The 21,840-nt window shown below is 40.4% G+C and overlaps 1 protein-coding gene across 4 annotated transcripts in view; it reads left to right on the forward strand.

Annotated features, from left to right (window-relative positions):
• The window catches only part of DCAF6 (DDB1 and CUL4 associated factor 6), a 525,140-nt gene that overhangs the window by 389,379 nt on the left and 113,921 nt on the right, over positions 1–21,840 (forward strand). For 2 of the 4 annotated variants that reach the window (XM_085622996.1, XM_085622998.1), the window contains 2 exons: positions 2,890–2,931; positions 14,171–14,309. In XM_085622996.1, coding sequence (XP_085479122.1) covers positions 2,890–2,931; positions 14,171–14,309 — 181 coding nt within the window. The remainder of the gene's footprint in view (positions 1–2,889; positions 2,932–14,170; positions 14,310–21,840) is intronic. The other 2 variants (XM_085622997.1, XM_085622999.1) reach the window with 1 other exon arrangement.

Consider the following 21,840-nt stretch of genomic DNA (forward strand, 5'->3'; position numbering starts at 1 on the left):
GCCGGGGGAACCGCGCTGACTGCCTCCTGACTGCATCGACCCGATTATGGCCGGCGTCTCGCAGCCTTTCCCCGCCTGATCTGGTAATCTGCTCTTCCTCTTCCAGCCATACTCCAGGGGTTGGTTCCCTTGTTGGTTTTTGAATGGACTGTTTTGATACTCGTTTTCCCGCCATTTTATCACAAAGTTCTGGAGATCATGGCCAGGATCCGCCATTTTGCGGTCTCTACAGTCTCCCGGGCCAAATCCTGATGCCGGTCTACACCTTGTACCAGTCTCTTTGTCGCCTTAATGGAGCACCTCTGGAAACTCTTTACCTTTCCCTCCTTGTCTTTTTTCCCGCTGGGATGAGTCCCTCAGCCCCCCCCCCCCCTCCCCATTCTGTCCTGTTCCCTTTTCTTATGCGACCTGAAGCAGTGTTTGAGTCCTGGCCCTGGACTTTATTGATCTACAGGACCCTTTGTGGACTCGCTTTCTCTATCCTTTTACCTGCCCTTTTCGTACTTTCCCCCTCGGCCGCTCCTTCCAGCCCTGACCTACATCCCTTCCCCTTCGTTTTCCTTACCCTCCCGTCGCACCATAGTACCTGTTTATCCGTTTTTAAATTTTTTTGTAATGATCTACCAACAGATGTAAATTATGTAACTTTGTTTTTCTTCTCTTCGCAACGATCTTTATTGTAACTGATGTAACGTTTGTAAAACTGCTAATCCTCATGTAAAGCGCTCTGATACCTCCGGGTCTAGCCAGCTCTATATAAAATTCGTCAAATACAAATAAATAAATCTGACCAGCAGCAGACCCCCCTGCCCCCTTCCCTACCCAGAGCTGACAGTGGTGATGGATGTGTTCCTGGGTTGGGGAAGTCATCTGGGAGAGGTGGAGATCAGAGGGATCTGGTCTCTGGTGGTAACTGGGCGCCACATAAATCTGTGGGAGCTGCAGACTGTCTGCCTGGAGTTGAAGACCTTCCTGCCACCCATCAAGGGAAGCCAGTACATATTCTAATGGAGAACACTACCCTCATGTGGAACTGCAACGAGCAGGGTGAAGGGGGGGTCCAGGCTGCTGTGCAAAGAGGCACTGCATCCTCAGGATTTGGCAGGAGTATCAGGGCATGTCCCTGATTGTGAGCCATCTAGTGGGATCTTGGAACACCAGTGCAGATGAGCTCAGCTGGCGATGCCTGAAGCATCACGAATGATGATTGCATCCCTGCCTGGATCTTTTCACCTCCATCAAGAACACAGTGTCAAAACCTCTGTGCATCGTAGTTCCCAAGAACTCTCTCACTTGGAGACGCATTCAGGCTAGAGTGGGGCACAACACTATTATGTGCTTTTCAGTCTCTGACTCTCCTGCCCCTTGTTCTGAAGAAGATCAGAAACTACTGGGACCAAGTCATCCTCCTGGCTCCAGATTGTGTCAAGGAAGTGTGATACCCAGAACCTCTGAGCATTCGGATCTATCCTCTGATCAGGATACTGCTTCAGGAGGATTGTCTGTTGCTGCAACAGGGCACGGTTCTGCACCCGAACCTGTGTAATCTACACTTTCATGTGTGGATATTGAGCAATAGCACTTGACTGCATTCAGTCTTCCTCTTTAGGTTGGGGATGTCATCCTTGCAGCCAGGCATCTCTCTACAAAGTCTATATATGCTAGACATTGGAACAGATTTGTGGATGTCTTGTTATTCATTTTATCTTTGGCTCACCAAGGCCTTGCCATGGACTCTGTTTAATGTTATTTGTCTGTCCTTTCCGCCTTTTTGTGTTTGCCCGACCAACTGTCCTTGTTCACATCACATGTTGTGATGCAGTTTATAGAAGGTTTGATGCACATGTTCCCTTCCAATCATTTGTGACGACACAGTGGGATCATCATTTGGTCCTAACTTTTCTTATATGTATACCTTTCGGGCCAGTGCACAGCTGCTCATTGTGTCTACTCACTACCATAATCATCTTCCTCATCGTAATTACTTCAGCTCGTTGCACAAGTGATCAGTAGGCTCGCTCTGTGCATCTTTTTTGCCTAAAGTTGTGGTGCCTTTACATGTTGGCCAACCGATCGCCATCCCAGCATTCTTTGCCCCGCCCCACCGCGAGGTGAAGGAGGAGAGACTTCATCGACTGGACCCCAGAAGAGCCTTGAAACTTAACATCACTCGCACCAAAGACCATCAGGTGGATGATCAACTTTTTGTGGCGTTCTCTGTAGCTAAGGTAAGGTGGTGCAGAAAAGCACCCTGCTGAGGTGGATAGACTTTTGCATTAAGGCCTTGCATGCATTGGTCATAAAGCAGCCTTCTGAAGGACTGAGGGCTCATTCCACCAGGGCCAAGTCTACTAACAGTGTGTTGGTACTTGAGTGCCTGTTATGATACATGCCAGGCCGCAACATGGGTATCAGTACACACTTTTACAAAGCATTACTACCTTGACAGCCGTGTCATATGGAAAGAGCATTTTGCCCTTTCGATCCTGCAGGACTTTTTGTGTGAACCCATGTACCAAGGTAAGTAACTTGTTTTTTTCCTTGTTTCTTTAACTGTTTGACCCTGGTTGGCTTTAGGTTTCATATTTTACATGCTTTTCTCGTGGCCCTTATGTACTGTTTTCTTATAGGGAGCAAGACAATCAAAATGTACTTAATCACTCCCACAGCTTGAACATTATTCAGAAAAAAAGCGTAAACCAGAACGTGCACAGGATCTGTATTTCAGTTTATGTACAAACAATTGAGAGGTTTCATTGTTTAATTCACATAAAGTAGGAATTTTGTTAACAAGCTGATTTTAAATATTGCTCTGATTGAAGCAGTATTAGCATCCCTCCGATCCAAAATAATTTTAAGTGACTTTAATCGTTATGTTCCTTTCACTAGATTTAATATCAGAGGAACATCAGTAAGTGATAGATTAATGAGGTAATTGCATACACTCCTTCCTTTTTATGAATTTGCAAGGTTGCCGTTTCAATTAACAGGCTTTCAAATTAACTATTATTGTCACATGAATCCCGACTAATTTTGAGGGGTGAAACTCACATTTGTGGCCTGTTGAATTTTGCGTGATGCATGAATTGCATGGAAATAGACTTCAGCATACTTGTGTGTGTGTACCAAATTAACATATTAACATTTTTGAAAACTACAAGTAAATTATTTTGCGATTCGCCTGATGTAGTCTTAAATGTAAATTTAAAGTATAAATATTGAAATTATCAGTGTAGCTTTACATTAGCAAGTGACATAAAAAGAATACAACATTATTTTGTTGTTTTATTGAAGGAACTTGGCTGAAATAAAATTAAATACATTTTAATGCAATGCAGTCTGTTCATACAATTTTTATCACAGAGTGTATGCTGTAACTGCTGCAAATTCCAATTGAGTAAACTGTGATTGTGGAAGGCTGCTAACTCTGCAGATCTGTGTGTTTGAATTGGTTGTTGTGCTGCTTCCAAATTTTCATATATGCATTCATACCTTACAATTTGCCCACAGGTGATCAATATGGTATGTTTTTCTGCTATTGTATCATGGTGTGCTTCTGAAGATTCAGAAAACCTTGCAGTATTTGTGAGAAAGTCCCTCTTTTTATGTGATCCTCCATTTCTTTGCTGACTGGTATTGCTGCTCTTTTTAACCCTGCCCACTGGGGCACTGTTGTCCTGTCCCTAGTGTATGTGCAGCGACCCCTAAAACATGTTAAAGTTGCCTAAAACCCAAATGGAATATTTAACTTTCCAGTAAGGTCACATAGTATGTGGTGCTGGAAAATATAGAAATGCATGGAAATGGACATGTCTCCTGTGGACTGTAGCACCTATTGTTCCATCCACTAGACTGACATGGATAAACATAGTTTCAGACCTACATGTGTAGCCTGGCAGCAGTAGCTTTTAAGCCTCTAGGCAAACCTGTCAAAATAAACCTTTCTGAGAGTAAGGAACCCTGTCTTTCAAATATTGTGGGGTACTCTGCCCGCTTGATTTAGAGATGTCTGCTGCCCCTATGCACATCTCTAGCTTTTCCAAGAAACGCATTGTAATTTTAACGGACGGCTCCATCAACATCACAGAGCTGAACATCAAACGTACAACTTTCTTTATATTTTGAAAAGCAAAATTCCAAAGAGAGACTTTGTTTTTGAAGACCCCATTGGCATAGGAGCGTTCTCCCATGGCGTGGGGGATCATTTAAAAGTTTTCACTGCCTCTTACTGCCACGTTGTTCATGGCAGTGAAAACTGACCATGTGTCTGCCCACTATAATAAGGTATTGTAGCCCACAAGGTAAGGTACCTTGTATTTAAAATTGTAGCAGGTAAGAATGCTATGTTGGCATGTTCTTACAGGGACTAGCCCCCAAAAGCAATTTTCACTGTAAAGTACTATGGCTAATCCTATGAGACAAACTAAAGTGCATTTATAATACTATTTTTGCTAACATTGGTTTGGGATAAACTGAATAACTAATTCATCTACTGTGTGTTTTAATATGTATTAAAAATTCAAGTCAATGTTTACGTTGGATTTTTGATAAATATACAGACAAACAGATTTTTAAAATGTTAGTGTTATACTTTGTCCGTCGGATGCCCTAAAAGGGAAATTTGTAGTAGCCTGCCAGTGTCAACACCTTCAACCTCTGTTGTGTGGAGATTTACACCAATCTCTCCTTCTCTGCCTTACGAGTCTACCTTCCCCTCTGGTAAGGTATCAACAGTGGTAAAGAGTGCTCAGGGTTTGGGAAGAAAGGGCTTTAGAAGAGAGAGGGAGAGAGATGCTCCTGCAAGTTAGTTGTCAGAATATCTGAACTGGATCACATATAGGACAAGGCCTCTGATCAGAAGTGAGAGCAGACTAGATATCCCCTTGTAGGTGAGAGGACCACATAAGAGAAGGGATCACTCCAAACGGAAACAGATAACTTGCACTCAGAGGATGCACATATAAGTCAGTGCAGGCAGGAGATAGGCTGTAACTAGTCATGTGCAGCCAAAATGCTGAAGTTTTCCTTGAAGACTAGTTTGTGCGCCATGGAGAGGAAACCAACTACTTGAATGCTACTTCGTTATTATGGGTGCGTTCGTGAACTATAGGACTTGGGATTCAGTGTCCTAAACTACCTGTTAAAGTCACAATCCAAAGTTTATGTCCTCTACATTATAAATATATATGCACATCTTAGGATAATGCCACAAATTGTTTTGGACACTGATAATATAAGCTATTACCATTGGAACAGCAGTGATCATGAATTCACCTTCGAAAGGAGATGCTGAGAAGTGGTAGGCAGAAAGGAGGTCATTAGACAATCCATCCAGTGTTCCTCTACATACTGAATAGATAACCAAATGCAGAAAATGAAGTTCACGACTCTTAGATGTTAGATTGGGTGCCCAGTCAAAGCTTCTTGCCACTGTTTATCACTGCAATATCAGATGCAATATCAGATGTGACACTGCAGGCATTGTCTAAAAATTAGCACACTGGGTGCACTGTTTAAGATGGAAGTTTGGCCTTCCCAAATTTCCTTAAATCTCTGGGGTAGTTTATCAGCTCATTCAAGGCTTATTTCAAAGGAGATTTTGTGAAGGTTGAGTTTAAATTTTGTTTAACAGTTGCAATAGATGTAAATGACGACGCAGAGTTCTTGTTTTCTATAAAGCAAGCAACACTTTAATACCACTTTAAGATACATAAATATAAGTACTGTAACTATTTGACAAAAACAAAATCAGTGAAGCAACAAAATATCAGCTGAGAATCACATTTGCGTCACTAGGGCCCCCAAAGTTATACATAATTTATACTGTTTATGATCAGTAGCTGATTGCCAACACTGTGCTATTATTTACTCTCATCAAAACAATGCATTTTATTATACTATTTGAGACCAATACTTAATCATGATCTGTAGGATAAAATGCACTATGCACCGAGTAAAATGAGGAAAACAAAATTGTAGCATGTTGAAAACATAGTTGCATTTAAAGGTTATAGGAGCTGGAAAGCTGCTTTGTTTTCCTGTTTTGGGTTAGCTGGTACCTTGAATCCTGGATAGCTTATGATCAAAATAGGGCCAGAAAAGCTGCTTTGTTTCCCTGTTTAGGGTTAAATGGTACCATAAAATCAGATAGCCCATGACCCAAAGTTCCTACTGGCACTTTGTCAACGTCAAAGTTCCACATTCTAGGAGACATATCTTAGTGCTGGCGGAGACAGTAAGTGTTCATACCTGTAGGGTGAAACGAAGATGTGGTCCCCCATGTTCAGATGGGACATATTAAGATCAAGTAGTAACTCGCAGATGCCCAAATAAGTCAGGATCTGAGCTTCTGTCCAGCAAAGCTGCTAAGTGGTCTCCAGTTATGCCCTTGGGGCACCGTCTATGGCACCCAAGCCAATTCAGGAAAGGTCATGGGCACGTTTTGATACGAGTTGAAAAGAGTCAATTGGGAGAATTCCAAAAATGTGAAACCACCATATATCCATACAGGGAGGCAGTGAGTCAGCATTTGCCTTTTCTGCGCAGTTTTGTCTCGGGCTTACACAGGTATGTTCATCAGAAGGGTAGGCTAGCAGAGCTTCAGTCTTGGTCCTAGCTTAGAAGAAACTAGTAGCACACAGCTGTACATTCAGAAAGTGCCATAGTAGGGTTCATGCAGGTCTGTCTCCATGGAGCTCTTCACGTTGCTAGAGAGGCACTCCTGCTATATGTTTGATCCATGGTAGTTGATCAGCTGCCAACAAGTCAGTTTGGGATTGAGTTATACTCTTCAAAAACAAAGTGGCTGACATCCTGAAGGACTGCAGAAATGATTCCCCTACACAGAACGGCAGTAAGGTACCGATCCTTTTGTTTGCCGATGACTCCCTTCTCATCTCCAAGACTCCAATGGGACTCCAGCTCCTTGTTGACAAATTCACAGATTTCTGTGCGTCAAGGGGACTGGAGCTCAATGCTAGCAAAACCAAGTTCATGGTGTTTGGGAAGGGAGTGGCCAAAAACGTAGTCGTATGTGCCGGGGAGGAAGCACTGGAGAGGGTGAGGAGCTTTGATTATTTAGGGGTCAAGGTAATGGAGAGTCTGAAGTGGAACAGTCAGCTCAGGAAAAACATGTTACTACTCGAGCATAGAGTAAATGCTATTAGTAGATTGCATAGACAAACAGTCGCTGGTGCTGTCTCGCTGGCTGTAGAAGTTTACCGCGGCAAGGCACAAGTGGCTGCTCTATATGGAGCCGAGATATGGGGATGTGCTGATGTTTCTTTATTCACTGCTGCAGAAAATAGATTTGTAAGATGGTTGGTTTCTGTTCCCAACAGTACACCGCTAACTTCCATGTTCTTGGATTTAGGACTCAAAAGATTTGAAGATCTAGCCTCTCTAAGACCACTTGTTTACTGGATTCGGCTTTGGGTCACCCCTGAGCTAAGGGAATTTAGAGATTGTCTTGTTGAAGTGCTCTCTATCAGGGGTGCCAAGTCGATATCCTGGGTCACATGTTTCTAATTGGCTCAATAAATTAGGCTTAACAAGATTATTGACTAACCCGGAAAATATCAGCAAAATCGATCCTAATATTATGAAATCTAGCTACTGGGTTTATATTCAAGACAGTTATTTTAACCTCTTCAGTGCCACGCCCTTTCCCCGCCCTGTGCCGGGCGTTACATTAGCGGGCGGGGTTCATGACGAGATAGTCTTGTCATGGGCACAGCGCAACCGTGCTCCATGACGAGACCATCTCGTCATGGGCACTGAAGCGGTTAATAACCAGCAAGTAGGCACACTGAGGAACAGGTTTTTAGATATTAAACCTTTTTGCCGTTTTGAGGAATTCTTAGATTTTGGTTTCCTCTCCTTTAGCTAAAAGCCTTTATATTCGGTTCCGATTTGGTACTCTACCCTTAAGATCTTTAACTAATATATGGCATAAGGTTCTAAGTCTCAGTAACTGTCCAGCGTGTGGCCTGGGAAATGAGAATAAGGTACATATACTATTTTTCTGCCCTCATTACTATGGCCCACCCCGGAAATGGATTATTTACTTGTGTCATAATTTAAAGGTGAATAAATATTTAGTGGCTTATAGAATTTTAAAAAGTGATACTACTCCTGTTATGGTTATTACTGTGAGCAAATTCTTACAGGCAGTCTGGCACAAACGTAGCAGATTGTTGAACTTCATTTCTAGTGCTTAGATCAACTCTTTTTTTTATCACTATTTGATTTTAATTGTGTCAACTTTATGTATTTTATGTAATAAGTAGAAAGGTAAATTTTACATGTTTTAAAGTGTTTGTCCTATTTGCACATAGCCGAGCCTGTCCACAGCTTTTGCTTTTACGTGCTAGTAACAATGGAAGGGAAGGAATTTTGAATAGCCTCAATATCCTTTTTTGGGAAAAAAAAGGGAAATTCAACTGTGATTGAAGATATTTTAAAATGCACTTTGATCTATTTATTGTAATGTTATGTGTTTCTATACTTTCGTGGTACCTGGCTACCGAATAAAGTTATATTACTACTCCTACTAGGTACTGTGAGCAAGACCTATTGTTGGTTGAAACGCGTTGGTGGTGACCATTTGCACGACAAAATAAATTCAGTTTAATTAACGACTTCCTGGGAGTGCGGTGATTTCCTTCTTGCAGAGGAACCTTGGTGAAAAATTAATTGCGAGGACTGGCCCGTCCTTGAGACCAGCACCAACTATGAAATAGAGTGCTCTCCTTGGGGCTGTTTGGTGATGGAATACTATTACTACTACTATACTCTTCAAAAAGGATGTAGAGTAGAGCAGCCATTGCCCAGTTTCCAGAATGCACTGTGAGGGCTTGAACCTACTTGTCAGGAAATCGTGTATATTCTATTTAGGCAAGCACCACTGGAGACAAAGGAGTAATAGTGAGGAACAAGTGGGGAATGGGGCTCTCCCATTTACTTATCTGTGTGCAGCAACCATTGTCCCTCTTACATTCAGTGTTTATTGAAAAATATTTGCAATCAACTTAGGGCAATCCTGACATTTGTAACTAAGGTAACTGTAATCAGTCTTTAATCCTTCTGTGTTCCTAGGTTCACAATAGGTATCACAAATTCAATCCAGATAATGATGTCAAGTGTATGTATGTATTAAATTTCCCAAACATAGAGATTCTCTCTCTCATTTTGCCAGAGGACACTAGGTTGAATAGTAGCCATCACTTCCTGGTACATTTACTTCACCCTGAAACCACAAATGCTGCCACACATTCAACCTCAGTAAAAGTGTTGATAGGGACTTCTCCTCGAGCATACAGTTAAAAAACCAGTGAAAAGTACTTTCTTTACTTCTTGCATGTCACTTGGTAGCAGGGCTTATCAAACTGTCAAAAGGAAAATATGTGTACCTCCAGGATAAATTAAAAAAGGCGAGGATGGTCCAGCTTCACAGTGAGTCTAGGAGATTTTTAATAACAAGTACCCATACTCAACAGAATGCGGATGAATCAAGAAGTTGAAGAAAAGGACGTTTTTTTAAGGACTTGTTTTGGAAATACATGTTATGGCTGATGCGTTATGCCACGAAACTGGCAGTATGGGTGTGAATGTTAAGGGGTAGATTTACTGAAGCAGTGATATTCCATTTTAAAATAGCTGCCTTGAACCTTAGTGGAATGATTAAGGGAACTAAGCATGAAAACCTGTGCTTACATCTATTGCATAGAAGCCTATGAGCATGCCAGATATGCTTTTTCTTAGATTTTTCCTACATTGTGTTGGAAAATCAAGATGTGTAACCGATAGAGGGTTTAAGTTGCTGGAAATCCCAAAGTTAGAATAATAGTGATGCACCAAGCACTCAAGGTCCCTTTTTTGTTCTGGAGTGGATATGCAGGTACGCTGAGTATTTTGATAGTCTGAAATTTGGAAATAATTAAATTTGGTTTCTAGGTAGTCTGAGATGCATGGCTCTACCTCTCCTCATTAACTGCCCAATCTTTCAGCCAGTTCTCTTTTTGGGCATTATGATTGACTGTTGTCCAGTTCAAGCTTTGGAGAGTTTAGCTTGGATGAGGAAGGATATAGTCTTGTGCTCTAATGTGCATAATCTGTGTTCTACAATTATAAGAGTTCCAGTGGTGTAACGATAATTGAGGTGGCCCCCCTGCAAGGTATGTTGTGGGGGCCCCCTCCGGACTCTATCAGGAGCTCCCCGGCCGAAGTGCAGTGCTGAGGGGGCCCCCTGGAGCTTGGGGGCCCCCCGCACTATGGGGTATGCGGGGGCCGGTGTTACTCGCCTGAAGAGCTCACTATTGGTAATTCAATTCACGTGAAATCACCTAGATTCTAAATTCTTCTTATCGATATCAGGATCTACACCATGCTTTGTTTAGCTTGTAGATTAGAGTGAAGAGAGGGAATACCATGTTTTGTCTCAAAAATGAATAAATAGCTGATGGTACTGACCTGAATTGTGGAAATGTTAATATTGTTATGTTTCAACTTTTCTCATAGTGGAAAACAGTCCATTTCAGCACAGCTAACGGAAGATGACTAATTAGTGTTCGTTATCGGTCAGTAATTGCCCCAAACAGTGGAAACATGCCCCTTAAGTAGGGTTGACATCATGTATCCTCAAAAGCCGATCTCCGAAAGGAACATTTAATGAAAAGTAATTTAGATAGAACTGGTAGCACAGCTGCATCCACACCATATAGTAAGCTCCAGCTAGATTGATATTAATTTGTGGTGTTTTGCTGCCACCCTGAGCAGGTGTTTTTTTGTTGCGGTCTGTAGGAACAAAGGAAGTGGAGAGAGGGAAGAAATGGATGAGAGGCTCAACAGAAATTATTCAGAAATCTGCGAAAAGCCATGTTTCAAGATTTTTCTGGAATAGGTGGTGATTTTGCAATTAAGGCAATGGTGAAAGAAGTTATTTTCCACACCCTAGCACTGAAAACCAAAAAACCTGTGCCCTAAGAGTGATTGACATATGTGAGGACCACTAGCGAAAGTATATGGCAAAGCATATGCGAGTGGATACATGTTTATGTAATGACTTAGAAACAGCCTTTTTCCTTTGTGCACACCAACCTTTTAAAAGTTCTCCTCAAACAGACTATGCTAATCTTGTGTAATTCTAATTTTCCAGACATCTCATTATTTGTATTTCCAGTGATTCATAAGTATTCTTTAATCTTGTAACAAAGTTTCAGCCAGATGAAGACATTACATTATAACAGGCCAGGTCTATCCTGTTTTTGTTGTTGGGATATAGTAGGATAATGTCAACGTATGATTTGACATTCAAACAGTGCTCAAGTATGAAAGTTGTCCTTTGCATTCCTTATCATTTAGGCAGTTTTTTACAGTAACATTGAAAAATGCCCATTGTTCCTCGTGACATCAAATTATTCAGTATCAGGGCCACTAAGTTTTACTGATATTGAGTGCTCAGACCACCATGTTAAGCGTTCCCTGAAGAAGAAATGTGACCACATCACCCCACTCGGATGGCACTTCCCTTGCTGGCATCCACCAGTTTCAGAGCCATCTTCCTCTTCTACAAAGCCATCATTACTGGCACCAATCCCCATCTAGCTCACCATCTACGGTGGGTCTCACAGCTGCAGCAAGGACACCATCTGACTGGAGACAAAGAAGTAAAAAAATCTAGGCATCAAGCGTTCTCCATCTGTGCAGTCAGGATCTGGAATGTCATTCCCATATCCATGAGGAACGTCTCTACACTTCATTTCAGCAAAGAGCTGAAGACACACCTCTCTAAGGAACACAAGATCGTGGAGTAGTAAATGGTCCACCACACTTTCCATAAACAAACATCCATAGCCTCCACCTAGAATCGCCCTCTGGTTATATATCTGCCTTCAACACTCTACAACACTTTGCTGCCTTTTTGGCTATTTGCACTAAACAAATACATCACACATCCATACATCTTCGACTGGGTAGTCCAGAGAGAACTCCCCGACCCTCAAAATAGTTAATGGGAGATCTTACTCATTGCTAAATTTGTAGCTGAAGGTTCCGTATGTATGTATGTATGTATGTATGTGTGTGTGTGTGTGTGTGTGTGTGTGTGTGTGTGAGTAGAAAGAGTGTGACTAGGTATAATCTCTTGTTGGCCCTGATGAATAACCAGCAACATGAACCTGTTAATTCTGTTTGCCAGTATCTTGGTGGACAATTTAGAGTTTGTGCTTATTGATAAAATTGCCTGATATGCTTGGCTTGTTGTAGTATCTTTTCCTTGCTTCAGAGTTACTGCGACTGATGCATTTCTCCTCGATAAATGTGTATTGGGAGCAGTCAGAACACTGTTAAAAATGTCCAGAGGCTTGGCAGCAAATAATCTACTGAAATCCAAGTATCCAATATATACATTTCTGGAATCCCACAAACCCTAACATTTTGTCCTTAACAATTTATTTAATTGTTATACCTATAGAGACTATATTCTAGCGAACCACCTACAATGGGAAGGTCTGTCAAAGTCAGTAATCATGATAGGCAAAAGAGCTTCTCTGCATGAATATGAAAGGAAACAAAAGTTTGCAGCCTCACTTCTTGATTCTTAACTAGAAATTCAAGCCAATCACAAACCTTTCCTATTTACTTTCTAGTTTATTCCAGTTTCAATTGGCTTCTTTATAGTGCCCCACTCTTTTAGCAAGCTATGTAACACCTAGCTCTGTTGGACCCCAGACCTTCCTAAATCTGTTTCTGTGGACATCTTTTATTTCTTGCAATATAATATTTCAAAATATTTGTTTTATGTCAATTGTAAATGGATAACGATGTTTCTAGATTACCGGTTTAGATCCCTAACTCCTTTCACCTGTCACCCTATTTTTTTTAATTTCCTTATATGTGACCCTAGCATAAAATGGGTCTGACAAACCCACCATAAATTAATACAAACTTTTGTTTTAGCCACAGTTAATTTCTTCAACCAGCAATCATTCACAAGAGATCTCATTCCATCATGGCTGTCCAGAGTTGGGAGAACGGCACTCCAATAACAGAAATTGAGGAGTGATCAGAAATATGTTTGCTTCCTTGGATGAGGCAATTACAAGCACCAAATAGCAAGAAACCATTATCTAAAATATGGCAAATCTTGCATTATGAATTCTGTTCAAATTAGTTTTAAATGTTATAGGATCATGTATACATTATAAACATTCGCTACTATGTTGAGACCCCAGCAATAAAATAATGTTTGAATTAGCTCCTAAGCCTGATGATAAGTAAGAGCAGAACTACCATATGAAATTTTGCTCTGCTCTATGCTGAGCGGGCCCGTGTTCCTGGTTTTCCTGGGGGTTGGAACCCTCGAGTCGATTTTACCAGATGGTAATTCTGCTCAGACAAATTGCATTAGGCTTTGGCTGCAGCATCAGCCGAGACTTTTCCTTGTTTTTTTCTGGCAATTGGGTGTCACCCCTGTCAGATCTTAGTTTCTACTTTCCTCACCTACTCACAACCCCTGCCTTCACCCTCCAACCTCCTCACATGCCACAGTATACATTTACCACCTGCTTAGAGCAGGTTCATTCTGCTTATGGCCAATGGAGATTATAGTTTGTCTGTTATTTAGGAAGTCTGTATATCTCTCAGAGTTTTTAGAAAGGGTCGTTTTTGAATTCTATTCTGGTATAACACTTACTTCAACAAAAACGGTTTTACTGAATTGAATATTTCTCTCTTAATATTTAAAATCATCTCCAAGATAGAGATTTCAAATCATATCCAGCACCTCACCAATTTTAATAATGTCTTGGAATGAGTGTACACCACAATGTCAGCAGTATGAGAAATCTCTCATTTATGCATATATCTTATTGCATCCTATTCTGTCCATATAGCTCTCTGAGAGAACGATTTTCCTTTGAAACTAACTTTGGGCAATGCTTGTAGAGCAGCTTAATTTTTCCTAATCTGAAACCATTATAACAGACATCAAATGATAGCAGTGTAACATGATTTCACTCAGCATTTGTTTAATAATTACACACTGCAGTACACCCAGTTGTCAATGTGTTGTTTTGCATGTGTAATGTTCCCACTTTAATATTTGAATGGCCAATGTGCCTGCAAATACCATTTGATTGTGGGCTTAATGTTCCTTGCATGATGTTTGTAGGCGATCGGCTGCAGCCCGCATTCAGGAACTATTCAGAAGAAGGAAAGAGCGAAAAGAGATGGAAGAAATGGATACACAGAGCATCAGGTGGCCTTCCGCTAAGATGATTTATCGGGGACATAGAAACTCACGAACAATGGTACAGAATGCTGCTTTTTGTTATAACATTGATCAAATGTGCATTTTTCTGAAGACGACTTTCAGTTTTTGCTGATTCATTCATCTCAACTCTTTCTTTTCAAGATCAGTGAAAGTAATTTAATTAGAATTAGTAATAGTAAATGTATTGTTACAACCCTTGAATACTCCAGAGGGCTTAACCATATTGTTTTTGCTATTTGATTGATGCGATTTTACTGTTGAAATTTTTGGTATATCATAATCGCTGCTGGGGCATGTGTCTACTTTGGTAAATCTGAAAATGATCCTTTTCTCTTTTAAAATGGTGAACCTTTACCAACAAACCTTGGACAGAAGTAAACATTTGTCTCATATTGACTTGTTGGACAAAACCTTTGACAAGTATATACTGCTTGGATTGTGTCTATGGTTGGTGTCCTGTGATGGTGCTGAATTTTTTTCAAGTCCTACTTTTGAAATGATTTTAACAGAGTGGGGAACAGTGACTTTTATATAGTCTTTCTTCCTCATGGAAATGGTTATGACCCACATCACTACTAACCCAAGTTTTTAAACCAATTTTGAAATATGCTTTGTCTCCAAATCCTCAAATTCATATTTAAGGCATTCTCTAGGTATTGAAAGGTGATGATAGATGCAGGTTAATTTGATTTCCCTTGTGATTTATGGAGCACAATGATAAATTCATCTTGCAAAGTTAAACCACAAACTTTTTCTTAGTAGTTCAGTGGCACTAAGCTAAACAACTGTTTGTAATTATACCGTTTGTGCTCAGAATTTCTGTCTCTCTTCCGAACACCTATCTTTATTATATGTGGCCACTGCCTCCTCAGCTGTGAATGTTACTGACCTTCTCAGGTTTCAGAATGTGTCTTGATTGAAAGGAGCTTTCGGACTGTCTGAAGACTGATTGTTATATGAGTGGTGATTGTCTGATAGTCAAGTAAGTGACAATCTTGGTGATGGTGTTGGAGGTCTGGGTTTAACAAAATGCTTACCTGACCAAGAACCAACTCTCCTATCTAACATTAATATCATGGATCTGGTAGTTATTCTGTTCCCTTCACGCTCATCATTACCCAAAAAACAGTTAAGCATTACAGTTTATTTGAGACGTGTAACTAGTTTGTTTTTCTCACTCTGAAGCGAATATAAATGCCATAGAGTTGAATTTTAGTATCTCCTGTTGCGTAAAAGCATATGAAAAGTTGGGCATTACCCTTTATCTAGTTTGTTCATGATAACATCAGCAGAATCCATATGCTTCTTTCATTAGCTCCTCATTGATGAATATGTTTTCTTCAAACACTGTCATTGCTCTTGGACTCAACTATCATGTTTCTGGAAAGTGGGCCAAGTGCAGATTCAGAATTAACTAGTCACTGAGCTGTATGCTTATCTTTAACACAACTAGTAGTGCTCCCGATTATCTCCTCTGAGAGCCTCCTCAAGACAGGTTGTAAAGCATGGCAACTCCATGTCATGTCAGACACCTCGACAATTGAAGGCATCAAACAGTCTTATTATATTAGATACCTCCTAGATGTCAATGGCCATTCTTTCCTATCATCCTCGTTACAAAGACATCCATTGTGGAATTAAGACTTATTTCGTACCACTAGTAATATATCTGCTGTCACAAATGCTGATACTGATCCTCTTAAGATTTTTGTGGTCAACCATCCAGTGTGACTGCAACACAATTTTCCCTTGCCATTGTAGGTCTCCTGAAAAGAGGATTTGTGCACTTTTTTATACCAGAAAGTAGTGCGTGGTTCCCTCTTCATAGATTAAGCAAGCTCAAATACAGGTAGTCACATGAAGATGGAAGTTTCCATTGCTTAATCCTCTGAGAGTGATGATAATATTACTTAAGTTCGAATGATTTAATGAGGAACCTCTACCATACTTTAATATATAGGTATGTGAGATGCTGGAGTCCTGAAAATGTTCAGTTCCAGTCTTTCTCATGGTTATCACTCCCTTAAACTAGGTTCACCTTGTAGCCCCTCAATCCCTGGTTGCCTCCTCTCTGTTTCACTTATCTTTCATCAATAAACATCATTTTTGGATCATCTCTAATTTTAGGATTGCTGTATGAGAACTTTAGTGCTCGCAACCCTCACCCCATCCCCAATATTGTTAATACTTTTTAGAAATTTGATGCTGATCCACATGAAAATAATTAGAAGAGAGAGTTGTTTTGATGATATAAATGTTAATTCTTGACTTGCAAAGATCAAGGTTATTTATTTAGTTTCATAATACAGTATATCAAGAACCTTGATGCAGGTTGTCACTGCGCTTTACAAAGGCAAGCCATAGATTAGCAATGAGACAACTACAGAACTTGCTATAAACAGGAAATGTATGTCTTGAAATATATGGTGTTTTCTTTAATGCAGGATTTGAGAAGAGCAAATAACATAGTTAGGCACAGATTACAAATAGTCTTCCTTTACATTTCACTATTGCATTATATAGAGCCACCCTCCAATCCATCTCCTCACTCTTCATCAAGGACTTCACTGTCCTTGTGGATGGGCTGTCACAGGATCTGGGTGTAGTTTTAGGCTTGTTGGTGCCTGTCTTTTTCTTGAACCATGACGCATTACTAAATCTGTCTAGATCTCTATAAGCAGTCACAATGGTGCCCTTCATTGAGATTCCTTTCCAGAGCCCACTTTTGAATGGAGTCTGTAATTGTCCCGCTATGTTTCTTTCTATCTTTGATCAGTACGGTGTCCCTTACTTAAATATCCAGTGAAGAAGAAGACCTTCTTGTTTGCCTGGTCCCATCGCCATGTTGGCCTCTTTGCTGAGCAGCAGTCACTTCCAAGGGTTTCGGTAGCCATTGTGGGCAACAGGAATGGCATCTTTTTCAATGCTGCTAATCATGAGTGATGCAGTAGTACACTGAGTGGTGCAGTGACGGGCGTTCCAGTACACACTTATAAAATGATTAATGATGTACAGTGTTTTCATCTTGTTCTGTACACATTTTCTGTGTTTTGATCAAGGATTACATAAAATGTTCCACCTCCACATTGGCATGAGGCCACTTTGGGAGGTGGGAGGGTGGATGAACTTCTGGTCTTTGGTTCCTGAGTCTTCCATTTATGGCTGGAAGTCTGAGTGGTTGACATAGTTAATTGAATGGTGCACTCTTTAATATGGGCCTGCTCAACATTTCTTCGATGCTGCAGTGATTGAGCTTTATTCAGTGGGAAGAGCAGGTTTTTAATTGCCACGGTGGTGCAAAGTTATGAGGAATTCACAAAAATGGGGGGAAAAATGGCATTAAGTAGGGTGAAGTTGAGTACTTGCAAAACTACTGAGAACCAGATTTCAAAAAGCTTCTGAAGGATTGTCATAAATGCATTTTTTAGGAAACAATCCTGGGATTCTATCATTGTAGCATCATTCTATAAGTACTTACATGCATAACTATTTCCATATTCAAAAAAATTACAAAATGCAAGTTTTACCATGTGGAAATGTGACACTAAAGTATGTTTGTGCTTGCAAACATTTTTCTCCAGAGGGAAAATATTTTTCTTTTGGAGAAATCCCCCCTGCATACCCCCAATGTGTGAGGCATTACTTTCCCATTTCCATGTGCAAATGCATTTACCCATAAATCTACAAGTGTATTTGTAGTGGGAAACTTCCTTCACTATATATGTGAATTCACAAACCTTTGAATTTGCAAAACGTCATTGCCTTTCTAGATTGACCCATCTAGGAACACCCACAATATGCCCCTAGTCGAGGTTTGATAATATGGAAAGTCCTCCATAGTAGTGTCATTCCTGTGTTTTTAAAGCATGTTATTTCTCATCCAAGGAGACCTTAGGTGCACAAAACATTCAGGAGTCAAATAGGCTGTGGTGGGATCATTGCCTAAACACCTTGTTGGGAATGACAGCATTAAGGAATTCAAGACCTCATCCTAGATTTCCCTATTCTTCACTGGTAACAATAACTGCTATGATGTAGGTGAACTAAAGGGACAGCTTACCAAGCTGATAATGTGAAACAGTTACTCACACACACTTTGGAGAAATGAGAGCAAACCTTAAGTGTCCTACAACCTTCAAAAAATTAACCTACACTTCGCACACAGAATAATGTCGGGGTGGAAATTATGTCCACATCTGTCTACGTGGTTCTTTGATATATGGGCACTGCATTGTGTGAATCTTATCTAAACCCACCCGTTTTCCAGTTATTTTCCTAACCGTGTTTAAACATTGTTTATCATTTCTACATGCAAGAGGTGCGACTTCTGCACAGTGTATCACGATGTTAAATAACTGAGCCATGTTCACCATACCAAATTTTTGTGTCTTGATTAACAATTTTATTGGAAAAGGGGCAGATAGTCATGGGTATTTCACCAAACCTTTCACGTGGAATCCTACATACAGTGCGCCAGGATACTACTATGGCATGCAATTTCCGTTTGAGAAGAATTCCATTATTTTGTTTGGATTTGATTTGTCAATGTTTCTCTCTGTTTTTGTAATGATTCAACAAAACTTCTGGCTGAATGTATTTTCAATACGAATTATAATAATTTGCAGTTGTGTACTCATTAGTTGGAAATATATGTCATTTTTGGAGTTGCAAATTGTGTTTATTGGTAATGGGAAAAAGGTTTCATTCCTGAAACTCCCAAAAGATATGTTCAATTTGGGGAACTTTCAGGGCCAAAACCTCAGATGTTTAATTACAAAATGAACAAATGCAATAAAAACACTTGAAATATTTGTGGATGAAGAGCTTCCAGCCTGGACTTCATAAAAGACAGTGCAAATAGTAAACGATGAGAAGAGAGAATTGGTTTGTCTAAAAGATGAAATCCGCCTTTTCTGCGTGGTCATCCTGATTTTTTTCCCTCATGCTGCACCCTATATTTTCACTAGCTTTATAACTCTGTGCACTTTACTCCGGCTAACTCTCGGACCTACCATTGGTGCCTGACTGTAAGAGTACACAACATGCACTGCATCCTGACAAAATAAACTCCTTTGACAGGTTAAAACCTTCATTTTAAATATTGATAAGTCACCCCATGTAGGGCTTGTAGCCCACAAGGCAATGTGAATGTTATTTGAAAGTAGTACATGTCAAATTTAATGTTAACATGTCCTTACAGTGCCTAGCACCAAAAACCTATTTTCACTGTAGGAAGCTTGTATGGCCCATAGAGAAACACTGGAAAGCAATATTAAAAAACTAAGACTGTATCTCAGGAAAGGGACCAGCTAGAAAAATAACTAAACAACTATTTTTAGTAGTTATTAAATATCCAATTCAATGGTGAAATCTGATTTTTAATAACTATAAGGGAAAAGTAAGTTTTAGAAAGCTACCTTTTCCCTGTCTGAAGCTCCTGGAGGCTGATTTGCATAAATTCTGCAGCTTGTCCCAGCCTTTAATTGGCCCCAAAACGTGTGAATGAGGTGTGCAATTCTGCCGAGGAGCTACACAATAGGTCACAGTGATTGATATGTCTTGTATGGTTAAGGATGACCCATTTGAGCTCAGCAGAAGGGTTGGGGCTGTTGGAATTCTTTTGGACACTGAAGTGTCAAGTCCTGCTTAACATTTCTGCAAGGTTCACATATAACACTTGGGGCACACTTGAAAATGTAGATAACAGGATGCAAAGACCATTCTTGTGGATCCACCCTCTGGTTGTTGAAGGACTCTGCTTTTGTTCTACCAACCCTCTGTCTGCCCAGAGTCACATGATGCTGAGCTGAGCTGATCTGTCTCCGGTGCTGGAGATCGAACTGGGAGTCCTGCACGTCGGAGTCAGACACCCTGGCCGCTTTGCCACAACTCTCCCTACTTGGGACACCTGGTGGGCAGGGGGGAGGTGCAACCCCTTCAGGCCAAGATACATATGAAGGTAATCAATGGGAGTACGCAATGCCTGAATTTGTCCTACAACTTTAGAATATGGTTGTGCCACTTCAAAATGAACTTCAGTTTCTTTCCATCTACATTAAACATAGCAATAAATGTATTTTTTATTAGTCATATTCTCTTTGTTATTATTTGGATTATTATTTAGGAAGGGTGACTACCCACCTCAAAGGAACAATCACACCCCTTGTCTGGGTAAACTCTTAAAGTAACTAAATTAACCTGTGCTTCCTTCCCCCCCAGTAGCTATGGCACAGCACAGATAGACTTAACTTATTACACAAAGTATTTATGCAGTAGTAAAACAATAATAAAGTCAAAATGCAAAACAATAACAATTCCAAACCAAAAGAAAGACTGAGTAAAATTTGATAGACAACATGACACCAAAATATCTAAACATACAATAGGGAGGACCGGAGATATGAATTTTTAAACTTTTATGTAGAAGTAGCTCTAAATAGAGTCAATGCTCGCCGTAAATCAGTGAAGGAAACCATTGAGGCAAGTGACAGTTTGAAGTCTAAGACCTTGCGTAGCCTATATGTACTCATGTCTTCTATGCTGCGATGTATCAGAATGGAATATGTAACAAACTGTCAGCTTGAACTGTCAAAAGTCACTAAATTAACCTGAGCTCAATTACCTGTGTGCAATAGCACAGAGCAGACTGGCATAACTTAGGGCAATGTGTAAAGTATTTATGCAGTATTAAAACAGAAATAAAGTCAAAATGCAAAAAGAAAAAACAATCCTAACCAAATTAGACAAATAGAGTACAATGTAATACACCAAAATTATAAAAATCCAATAAGGGGAACTGGAGATACGTATTTTTTATTTTTAAGTAGAAATGGCACCATAAAGTAGAAAGTGTTAATGGTCGCGGTAGACCGGGACCTTGAGGCAATTTAACACTGACAGTGGTGGAGCGCCAGTCGGATACACCAACAAGGTTCATCCTTGTAAAATATTTTATCTTCTGATTTAGTCCTTTAGATCCCAATGCACTATTGAAGTACACTTCTAATGGGCCCGAGGGCTGTTAGGGAGGCACTTGGAGACCCACAGGGTGCCAGGCAGAAGACAACAGCAGGGTCCACTCCAGGTTTAGTTGCACTGGTCAGTAGCAGAAACGGCCTCTTGTAGTTTGTTGTATCCCTGTACCTTGAACAAGAGATCAGCCTTATGACCTCTGGAGTCCACTTCTTTGACCCGAGAGGAGCCCTGCAGGACTTGACCTGCTCCCTTTTACCAATGACACAGACAGCTGGTCTGTTCTTCTTCATGTCAAGTAACGTTCTGAAGTGGGTGTCTGGAGGTGCACAATTAGGCCTAGGAGGTCACGACATTCCTACTCTCCCCCTTGTGGGTTTTTTGCCTTTTTTCTTTGGATTTAGAAATGACTACCTGGTTGAAGTGGTGGCAGCCAATCAGATCTCAGCATGCTGGATCTGCAGATGATTTTCATCTTTAGATAGACAGAGAGAGAGCGAGAGAGAGCGAAAAAAAGAAAACGGTTGTGTCCCCTGGATTTACCTCTAACCCCCACCTTGTTTAATGTACACGTTATTGCCCTAGTCACCACAAAA

Source organism: Triturus cristatus, chromosome 8, assembly GCF_964204655.1.
Source record: "Triturus cristatus chromosome 8, aTriCri1.1, whole genome shotgun sequence".
NCBI classification, from domain to species: domain Eukaryota; kingdom Metazoa; phylum Chordata; class Amphibia; order Caudata; family Salamandridae; genus Triturus; species Triturus cristatus.